Source organism: Drosophila persimilis, unplaced genomic scaffold (genome assembly GCF_003286085.1).
Source record: "Drosophila persimilis strain 14011-0111.01,24,50 unplaced genomic scaffold, DperRS2 tig00000677-arrow-arrow-pilon, whole genome shotgun sequence".
In the NCBI taxonomy this organism is placed as follows: domain Eukaryota; kingdom Metazoa; phylum Arthropoda; class Insecta; order Diptera; family Drosophilidae; genus Drosophila; species Drosophila persimilis.
The window spans coordinates 761,806-773,244 of record NW_020825333.1 but is presented as its reverse complement, the minus strand read 5'-3'; the positions used below and the strand labels follow the sequence as shown (position 1 = coordinate 773,244).

At 43.0% G+C, this 11,439-nt stretch overlaps 1 protein-coding gene and 2 pseudogenes across 1 annotated transcript in view; all 3 read right to left on the bottom strand.

Annotated features, from left to right (window-relative positions):
- Positions 1-360: 360 nt before the first annotated feature.
- On the bottom strand, positions 361-2,555 carry LOC113566368 (annotated as a pseudogene).
- A 2,067-nt stretch (positions 2,556-4,622) lies between these two features.
- On the bottom strand, positions 4,623-7,172 carry LOC113566367 (annotated as a pseudogene).
- Positions 7,173-9,109: 1,937 nt separating this feature from the next.
- Positions 9,110-11,439, bottom strand: part of LOC113566366 (BTB/POZ domain-containing protein 7-like) — a 43,411-nt gene continuing 41,081 nt past the window's right edge. The window contains 4 exon segments of the mRNA XM_026991671.1: positions 9,110-9,253; positions 9,310-9,944; positions 9,947-10,932; positions 10,934-11,192. Of these exon segments, the coding sequence (XP_026847472.1) occupies positions 9,110-9,253; positions 9,310-9,944; positions 9,947-10,932; positions 10,934-11,192 (2,024 nt within the window).

Genomic DNA, 11,439 nt, shown 5'->3' with positions numbered 1-11,439 from the left:
TATGACCAAGAGGTATCTTGAGTCTAGTTAATTTATACATTTCGACAGATTAAACGGGTAAAGCATTCGACGACTTAAGTTTATGATGGGTTGGATTTGGCAAGGAAGGTCAATTTATTGTGTGTTGTAATCTGCCAACTACTAGGGTCAACGAGTAACAAAGGTGCAAAAGGGTTGCAGATGTAATAAACAAATTACTTAAACTGGTTTTTTCTTCGCAAATACCAGAGATAATATACATACTTAAGTATTTTTAGCATTATACATACTATCTAATTTAAAGCCCTTGCCGAAGAGAAAAATTCCGTAAGCTTTATTTAATAGTTTATTTTATTTATCTAGATTGTTAAATTACATTTTTAGTTTAATTTTTGTTCAGAAAGGCATGCCAAAATAAAGTGCCCCGGATCTGGGCCCACTTGCAACCTCTATAAAAACCTGGGTGGTCCAGAGTTAAATGACCCAGGATTTGGAGGGTGTGATGTGGGCGATAACTGTCCATGACGCATCATATCAAATGGCGAACCAGAGCGCTGCACGAAGCGGTGATAGTTGCTTTGTGGCAGAGCGTGCTAAAATTAATGGAAAATTTTTATTTTAGGATAAATACCGAAAAGGAAATACTTACGTGTATACTTCGCAAGGTCAGTGCACTTGGAACGTTTCCAACTACGCGAGGGCTTGGACCATCCCCCAAATCTAATTATAAACTTTCTGGCATGTCGTTATTGCTGCCGACGCTATGGCCGCTAGTATTTCCAGTACTATTCGACAAATGAAGCTGACCTAACGATGCGGTGGCCATAGCCACATCCGGCATCATATCTGAAAGATGACTATTTCCAGAGTCCAAAGCACATGCGCCGTTCTCAACACTAATATCCAAGCCCAAGCTATTTCCATGCGGAAATCGAAAGTCCCCTTCAGCTATTAACGCCGGCAGTTCATTTCGTGGACGCGCTGACGCTGAAATACGTGCATAGCTACACTGAAGCGCAGGACCAGAGTTGGTTGCTAAAATACTGGCTACACCAAAAAGACCATTTGATTGGGGACGCGGAAAAGTGAGATTTCGGCTATAATAGGGGTGTACTCCATCGGTGCCACAGATTGATGATGCTGACGATCCCATTGACGAGGACGATAAAAAAGAAGATCCAACGGTTGTGTTTCGCGGAACTCAGCCAGTAGCCGCTGGTGATGGCGGTGGGCTTTGATCTTCATCTTCAAGCAAATTGTCCTCGCTTTGAGTAGTGGACGCAACTCCACACGGATTTTCTTTGTGAACATCATCACTTTTCTGGCTGGATTGGTGTGAGCTTTCCAGAATATCAGATACTTCATCAGGGAGGTTAAACTCTCTCACGACCCGAAGCCGAATTTGTCATTCAATTTCATGTTTTGATGAAAGTGGCAGTAGCAATGCACGCTGGCACATAGGTGACTGGCGAAGTTTATTTTCGCGTTTACGCATTGCCAATAAAGTTTGGTTATCCGGTGCTGGTATAACAGCCGACCCTACCATCATGTCAATATTTTCATGAATAGCACGATTAACAACACTACAAAGTCCATTATTAGCCGCTGCATTCATGTGGGACACCATATACAAGGTATCAGGAATATCTGGCGGGTGTCGTGACCTACGCATACGCATTAGTTCCACCTGGTGGTGAGATGAAGATAATCGATCCTTCAACAAGGCATTTACTTCCTCAAAATACGGCATAAAGAGACGTGGTCTTACAAAGAGTCCCTGATTACTACCACTACGTATCCAGGCATTGATACGTAAATTTTCTCGTTCATCTCCAATCATATGTGAAGGTGGCGTGCTGACAAGACCTCGACGAATTGCTTGGCCGAGTATCTCACTATGTGGTGGTAAAACATGGTCTATGCGCACTAAAGGCAATAATTCTGCGATGATGTCTCGCAGCTCTACATCACTCAAATCACGTTTTTTTTTACGCCCTTGCGAGCAACTGAGTGAGCTGTGTGTGACAACAAGTTTGGTTCACAATCTTCCATACGGCGAATGAGCTCCTGTTCTCCCCATTTAAGAACAGCCTGCAGAATCTCTAGCTCAGAAGCTTGTAAAAAATTACTCTGCAGAACATGTAACAGTTGCTTTTTATCTAGTTGGTGCAGGACAGGTGAGGTGCTAATAACGGTAAATTCTTCTCGTAGGTACTGACATGCTTGTCCAAACACCCACGCGGAGCCATGGGGTTGGCAACCCCACTTTAAAATTGTTGGTAAAGTACCAAGGGACATCGAGTATTAAATCCTCACAGCCTTGCGCCAAAATATCAATCTCTAAAAACCGACCAATCTGGTAAAGCTCCATAGCTTCCTCTAGTGTCGTTGGACGCACTCTTCCTGTGTTGGTTAAGGCATGCATTTCCCCTAGTGATCCTGCCGACGTACCCGATCCAACACCGCGTAAAATCAGTGTCAAATCAATAATGTCCAGGTTAACGGTATAATATTTCGTCTAATACAATTCGCGTGGGCACGTGAAAGGAACGTTCAACGCACTCATCAATGTTTACAAATTATCAATACATCAATTAAATTACAAAACGAGGGGCAACGTTTTGAGTTGCTGCGGAGACCGCAACTATACCTATATACCCGATACTTAGTCAGTATGGCTCTCCTCCGGCAGACGCCGCTATTATTGAACGACACGACAAAGAGTGCGTGCGAGAGAGACAGAAAATCAGTCTGAGCGTGTCGTCGGGCGCTGCGTAGCCACTGCAAATTAACTTCTTCCTTTTGCCTACAAAAATGATCCGATCTCGTTTCTTCAATATTGTGGATGCCACAGATTTTCTTCTTTTGTGGGAGCGGAGGGGGGTGGGGCGAGATATACGTTTAACAGTGAGTTCGAACAGGAGTGTGAATACCACATTTGGTTGCTCTAGCCTTAATAGTCTCTGAGATTTGTGGATGCCCCAGATTTTCGTCCTTTGCGGGGGCGGAAGGCGGTGTGGCGAAATTTTGACATAAAACGGTCAAGTTCCGATATCACAGGAGTGTGTATACCAAATTTGGTTTCTCTAGATTTTATAGTGTCTGAGATCCTTGAACTCATATTTTGCAATAAGCAAAGCCGACCATGAAACCTGTGTGTGCGAGAAAGAATGAAATTGTTTTCTTGATTCTGGCTATAATAATTATACGATCTGGTTCTGATTTTGCATTCTAGAAGATATAGTCATCCTCTGCCATTCAACGTTTTCTGTTTTCTCGTATCTCTAAAATTGTGGATGCCACAGATTTTCGCCCTTTGTGAGGGCTTGTAACAGTGACATATCACAGCAGTCTAGATATAAAATGTCGTTGCACTAGCTCTTATAGTCTTTGAGCACTAGGCGCTAATAGGGACGGACAGAGGGACAGACAGACAGGGCTCAATCGACTCGGCTATTGATGGTGATCAAGAATATATATACTTTATGGGGTCGGAAACGATTCCTTCTGGACGTTACACACATCTATTTTCACCACAAATCTCCACAATACTCATTTTGAGTATCGGGTATAACAAAACCAAATATAATCCTAATAATAATAACCTTTATAATAAAGTTTATGGGCTTTATGAAATTTTTGACTGATTTATGTATGTACAATGTCGGTTCGCTATCCAATTATGGCCATTATGGTTTGGGGGTATAGCTACATATGTGTTGAAGACTAAAGACTAGTTTTAATATAGTATATGGTTTGTTAGGGTATGATAGTTAGCTGTTTTTTTTCCAGGTTACAGTTCATGTCCCATTCGCCTTGCCACGCCTTGCAACGGCTTCTAATGGTCCTTCTCTGCGCTTATTGGGTGAAAGTAGAAATCTCTGGCGTGCTGCATCCGCAGCTTCTTGGCTTCGCCCACCCCTATCTCGGATTGGCCATGCTGAACGAGCGCCGCTCCCCTTCTGCGCTACGAGACGTCGTCGGCGCCTTCTTCCGTCCGCTTTGGATCTGGCTGGCTTGAAACCTGCATTTATGAATATACATATGTATATAACTTCAGCTGGCACTTCCAGCATATGGTCCCATACATTTATTTAGTTTGTCTTGCTCAGTCTATTGGTGGAACTTAATAGAACGAAAAAACCTCGGCCAACCGCAGGGGAGCGATCTCACACTCCCATCTCGAGCCAGACGCTGAAAGATACACTACTTCAGTACCTCCCTTTCACTAGAGAGATATCTTTATATATAAGATCGAAAACATCTGAAATATATGACCATATGACCAAGAGGTATCTTGAGTCTAGTTACTTTTTACATTTCTACAGATTAAACGGGTAAAGCATTCGACGACTTAAGTTTATGGTGGGTTGGATTTGGCAAGGAAGGTCAATTTATGGTGTGTTGCAATCTGCCAACTACTAGGGTCAACGAGTAACAAAGGTGCAAAAGGGTTGCAGATGTAATAAACAAATTACTTAAACTTGTTTTTTCTTCGCAAATACCAGAGATAATATACATACTTATACATACTATCTAATTTTAAGCCCTTGCCGAAGAGAAAAATTCCGTAAGCTTTATTTAATAGTTTATTTTATTTATCTAGATTGTTAAATTACATTGTTAGTTTAATTTTTGTTCAGAAAGGCATGCCAAAATAAAGTGCCCCGGATCTGGGCCCACTTGCAACCTCTATAAAAACCTGGGTGGTCCAGAGTTAAATGACCCAGGACTTGGAGGGTGTGATGTGGGCGATAACTGTCCATGACGCATCATATCAAATGGCGAACTAGAGCGCTGCACGAAGCGGTGATAGTTGCTTTGTGGCAGAGCGTGCTAAAATTAATGGAAAATTTTTATTTTAGGATAAATACCGAGAAGGAAATACTTACGTGAATACTTCGCAAGGTCAGTGCACTTGGAACGTTTCCAACTACGCGAGGGCTTGGACCATCCCCCAAATCTAATTGTAAACTTTCTGGCATGTCGTTATTGCTGCCGACGCTACGGCCGCTAGTATTTCCAGTACTATTCGACAAATGAAGCTGACCTAACGATGCGGTGGCCATAGCCACATCCGGCATCATATCTGAAAGATGACTATTTCCAGAGTCCAAAGCACATGCGCCGTTCTCAACACTCATATCCAAGCCTAAGCTATTTCCATGCGGAAATCGAAAGTTCCCTTCAGTTATTAACGCCGGCAGTTCATTTCGTGGACGCGCTGACGCTGAAATACGTGCATAGCTACACTGAAGCGCAGGACCAGAGTTGGTTGCTAAAATACTGGCTACACCAAAAAGACCATTTGATTGGTGACGCGGAAAAGTGAGATTTCGGCTATAATAGGGGTGTACTCCATCGGTGCCACAGATTGATGATGCTGACGATCCCATTGACGAGGACGATAAAAAAGAAGATCCAACGGTTGTGTTTCCCGGAACTGAGCCAGTAGCCGCTGGTGATGGCGGTGGGCTTTGATCTTCATCTTCAAGCAAATTGTCCTCGCCTTGAGTAGTGGACGCAACTCCACCCGGATTTTCTTTGTGAACATCATCACTTTTCTAGCTGGATTGGTGTGAGTTTTCCAGAATATCAGATAATTCTCTCACGACCCGAAGCCGAATTTGTCGTTCAATTTAATGTTTTGATGAAAGTGGCAGTAGCAAGAAATGAAGCAGATCGACTGAAACAAAGTTGAGAGAATGTTTGAAATAAACAAATCAAGGTGTTTGAAAAAACTGAAAAAGTTTCTAAGAATTTTTGAAATAAAACAAACAAGTTGAGGTAGTAAGCCCGTTGAAAGAACGGGGAACCTCATGGTCATTCATGGTATTGAAAAGATACTGAGAACGGTTACAATCGAGAGTTGTGCGATTGTAATATGAAAAAAGCCAATACAGTGCGCGGATCATCAGATGACGGTGATGCCACTACAACCAGTAGGGGAAAGCCCGAAAGGCGACCCTGTGAATAAGGATATTTGGGAATTCCGAAACGAATTTGCCGAAAAACCAACAAGCTATTCCCATGCAAATGGGAGGATCTGTGAACCCAAAACAAGCACGCTGGCACATAGGTGACTGGCGAAGTTTATTTTCGCGTTTACGCATTGCCAATAAAGTTTGGTTATCCGGTGCTGGTATAACAGCCGACCCTACCATCATGTCAATATTTTCATGAATATCACCACGATTAACAACACTACAAAGTCCATTATTAGCCGCTGCATTCATGTGGGACACCATATTCAAGGTATCAGGAATATCTGGCGGGTGTCGCGATGAAGTGGTGGTGGTGGTGAGATGGTGGTGAGATGAAGATAATCGATCCTTCAACAAGGCCTTTACTTCCTCAAAATACGGCATAAAGAGACGTGGTCTTACAAAGAGTCCCTGATTACTACCACTACGTATCCAGGCATTGATACGTAAATTTTCTCGTTCATCTCCAATCATATGTGAAGGTGGCGTGCTGACAAGACCTCGACGAATTGCTTGGCCGAGTATCTCACTATGTGGTGGTAAAACATGGTCTATGCGCACTAAAGGCAATAATTCTGCGATGATGTCTCGCAGCTCTACATCACTCAAATCACGTTTTTTTTACGCCCTTGCGAGCAACTGAGTGAGCTGTGTGTGACAACAAGTTTGGTTCACAATCTTCCATACGGCGAATGAGCTCCTGTTCTCCCCATTTAAGAACAGCCTGCAGAATCTCTAGCTCAGAAGCTTGTAAAAAATTACTCTGCAGAACATGTAACAGTTGCTTTTTATCTAGTTGGTGCAGGACAGGTGAGGTGCTAATAACGGTAAATTCTTCTCGTAGGTACTGACATGCTTGTCCAAACACCCACGCGGAGCCATGGGGTTGGCAACCCCACTTTAAAATTGTTGGTAAAGTACCAAGGGACATCGAGTATTAAATCCTCACAGCCTTGCGCCAAAATATCAATCTCTAAAAACCGACCAATCTGGTAAAGCTCCATAGCTTCCTCTAGTGTCGTTGGGCGCACTTTTCCTGTGTTGGTTAAGGCATGCATTTCCCCTAGTGATCCTGCCGACGTACCCGATCCAACACCGCGTAAAATCAGTGACAAATCAATAATGTCCAGGTTAACGGTATAATATTTCGTCTAATACAATTCGCGTGGGCACGTGAAAGGAACGTTCAACGCACTCATCAATGTTTACAAATTATCAATACATCAATTAAATTACAAAACGAGGGGCAACGTTTTGAGTTGCTGCGGAGACCGCAACTATACCTATATACCCGATACTTAGTCAGTATGGCTCTCCTCCGGCAGACGCCGCTATTATTGAACGACACGACAAAGAGTGCGTGCGAGAGAGACAGAAAATCAGTCTGAGCGTGTCGTCGGGCGCTGCGTAGCCACTGCAAATTAATTTCTTCCTTTTGCCTACAAAAATGATCCGATCTCGTTTCTTCAATATTGTGGATGCCACAGATTTTCCTCTTTTGTGGGAGCGGAGGGGGGTGGGGCGAGATATACGTTTAACAGTGAGTTCGAACAGGAGTGTGAATACCACATTTGGTTGCTCTAGCCTTAATACTCTCTGAGATTTGTGGATGCCCCAGATTTTCGTCCTTTGCAGGGGCGGAAGGCGGTGTGGCGAAATTTTGACATAAAACGGTCAAGTTCCGATATCACAGGAGTGTGTATACCAAATTTGGTTTCTCTAGCTTTTATAGTGTCTGAGATCCTTTAACTCATATTTTGCAATAAGAAAAGCCGACCATGAAACCTGTGTGTTAGAGAAAGACAGAGCGAGAAAGAATGAAATTGTTTTCTTGATTCTGGCTATAATAATTATACGATCTGGTTCTGATTTTGCATTCTAGAAGATATAGTCATCCTCTGCGATTCAACATTTTCTGTTTTCTCGTATCTCTAAAATTGTGGATGCCACAGATTTTCGCCCTTTGTGAGGGCTTGTAACAGTGACATATCACAGAAGTCTAGATATAAAATGTCGTTGCTCTAGCTCTTATAGTCTTTGAGCACTAGGCGCTAATAGGGACGGACAGACGGACAGACAGACAGGGCTCAATCGACTCGGCTATTGATGGTGATCAAGAATATATATACTTTATGGGGTCGGAAACGATTCCTTCTGGACGTTACACACATCTATTTTCACCACAAATCTCCACAATACTCATTATGAGTATCGGGTATAAAAAAACCAAATATAATCCTAATAATAATAACCTTTATAATAAAGTTTATGTGCTATATGAAATTTTCGACTGATTTATGTATGTACAATGTCGGTTCGGCCATTATGGTTTGGGGGTATAGCTACATATGTGTTGAAGACTAAAGACTAGTTTTAATATAGTATATGTTAGGTTTGTTAGGGTATGATAGTTAGCTATGATTTTTTTCCAGATTACAGGGCATGTCCCATTCTACGAGACGGCGTCGGCGCCTTCTTCCGTCCGCGTTGGATCTGGCTGGCTTGAAACCTGCATTTATGAATATACATATGTATATAACTTCAGCTGGCACTTCCAGACTATATGGTCCCATACATTTATTTTGTTTGTCTTGCTCAGTCTATTGGTGGAACTTGATAGAACGAAAAAACCTCGGCCAACCGCAGGGGAGCGATCTCACACTCCCAATTCGAGCCAGACGCCGAAAGATACACTACTTCAGTACCTCCCTTTCCCTAGAGAGATATCTTTCTATATAAAATCTAAAACATCTGAAATATATGACCATATGACCAAGAGGTATCTTGAGTCTAGTTACTTTATACATTTCGGCAGATTAAGCGGGTAAAGCATTCGACGACTTAAGTTTATGGTGGGTTGAATTTGGCAAGGAAGGTCAATTTACTGTGTGTTGTAATCTGCCAACTACTAGGGTAAACAAGTAACAAAGGTTCAAAAGGGTTGCAGATTTAATAAACAAATTAAGTATTTTTAACATTATACATACTATCTAATTTTAAGCCTTTGCCAAAGAGAAAAATTCCGTAAGCTTTATTTAATAGTTTATTTTATTTATCTAGATTGTTAAATTACATTTTTAGTTTAATTTTTGTTTAGAAAGGCATTCCAAAATAAAGTGCCCCGGATCTGGGCCCACTTGCAACCTCTATAAAAACCTTGGTGGTCCAGAGTTGAATGACCCAGGATTTGGAGGGTGTGATGTGGGCGATAACTGTCCATGACGCATTATATCAAATGGCGAACTAGAGCGCTGCACGAAGCGGTGATAGTTGCTTTGTGGCAGAGCGTGCTAAAATTAATAGAAAATTTTTATTTTAGGATAAATACCGAGAAGGAAATACTTACGTGTATACTTCGCAAGGTCAGTGCACTTGGAACGTTTCCAACTACGCGAGGGCTTGGACCATCCCCCAAATCTAATTGTAAACTTTCTGGCATGTCGTTATTGCTGCCGACGCTACGGCCGCTAGTATTTCCAGTATTATTCGACAAATGAAGCTGACCTAACGATGCGGTGGCCATAGCCACATCCGGCATCATATCTGAAAGATGACTATTTCCAGAGTCCAAAGCACATGCGTCATTCTCAACACTCATATCCAAGCCAAAGCTATTTCCATGCGAAAATCGAAAGTCCCCTTCAGTTATTAACGCCGGCAGTTCATTTCGTGGACGCGCTGACGCTGAAATACGTGCATAGCTACACTGAAGCGCAGGACCAGAGTTGGTTGCTAAAATACTGGCTACACCAAAAAGACCATTTGTTTGGTGACGCGGAAAAGTGAGATTTTGGCTATAATAGGGGTGTACTCCACCGGTGCCACAGATTGATGATGCTGACGATCCCATTGACGAGGACGATAAAAAAGAAGATCCAACGGTTGTGTTTTGCGGAACTGAGCCAGTAGCCGCTGGTGATGGCGGTGGGCTTTGATCTTCATCTTCAAGCAAATTGTCTTCGCTTTGAGCAGTGGACGCAACTCCACACGGATTTTCTTTGTGAACAGCATCACTTTTCTGGCTGATACTTCATCAAGGAGGTTAAACTCTCTCACGACCCGAAGCCGAATTTGTCGTTCAATTTCATGTTCTGATGAAAGTGGCAGTAGCAATGCACGCTGGCACATAGGTGACCGGCGAAGTTTATTTTCGCGTTTACGCATTGCCAATAAAGTTTGGTTATCCGGTGCTGGTATAACAGCCGACCCTACCATCATGTCAATATTTTCATGAATAGCACCATGATTAACAACACTACAAAGTCCATTATTAGCCGCTGCATTCATGTGGGACACCATATACAAGGTATCAGGAATATCTGGCGGGTGTCGTGACCTACGCATACGCATTAGTTCCACCTGGTCGTGAGATGAAGATAATCGATCCTTCAAAAAGGCCTTTACTTCCTCAAAATACGGCATAAAGAGACGTGGTGTTACAAAGAGTCCCTGATTACTACCACTACGTATCCAGGCATTGATACGTAAATTTTCTCGTTCATCTCCAATCATATGTGAAAGTGGCGTGCTGACAAGACCTCGACGAGTTGCTTGGCCGAGTATCTCACTATGTGGTGGTAAAACATGGTCTATGCGCACTAAAGGCAATAATTCTGCGATGATGTCTCGCAGCTCTACATCACTCAAATCACGTTTTTTTACGCCCTTGCGAGCAACTGAGTGAGCTGTGTGTGACAACAAGTTTGGTTCACGATCTTCCATACGGCGAATGAGCTCCTGTTCTCCCCATTTAAGAACAGCCTGCAGAATCTCTAGCTCAGAAGCTTGTAAAAAATTACTCTGCAGAACATGTAACAGTTGCTTTTTATCTAGTTGGTGCAGGACAGGTGAGGTGCTAATAACGGTAAATTCTTCTCGTAGGTACTGACATGCTTGTCTAAACACCCACGCGGAGCCATGGGGTTGGCAACCCCACTTTAAAATTGTTGGTAAAGTACCAAGGGACATCGAGTATTAAATCCTCACAGCCTTGCGCCAAAATATCAATCTCTAAAAACCGACCAATCTGGTAAAGCTCCATAGCTTCCTCTAGTGTCGTTGGACGCACTCTTCCTGTGTTGGTTAAGGCATGTTCTTCCCCTAGTGATGTCCAGCTAAACGGTATAAAGGTTTCGTCTAATACAATTCGCGTGGGCAGGTGAAAGGAACGTTCAACGAACTCATCAATGTTGCGCGTTCGACGCGCCCCTCGGGCAACGTTGTGAGTTGCTGCGGAGACCGTATCTCTACATTTATACCCGATACTAAGTCAGTACAGAGCCAACTAAAACTAGACACCGGACAGTGGACAGAGGGCAGCAAAGAAGCCCTAACAGCACTAATGGAGGCGCACTTCCCTGGATGCACCGAGGTCACTGACGCCAAGGAGCATCAGGACCTAGCAACCGAGGAACACCACCCTCCAATAGGTCTGTTAACCACTAAGAGAATACACTGGGCCATAGACTCCTTCGCG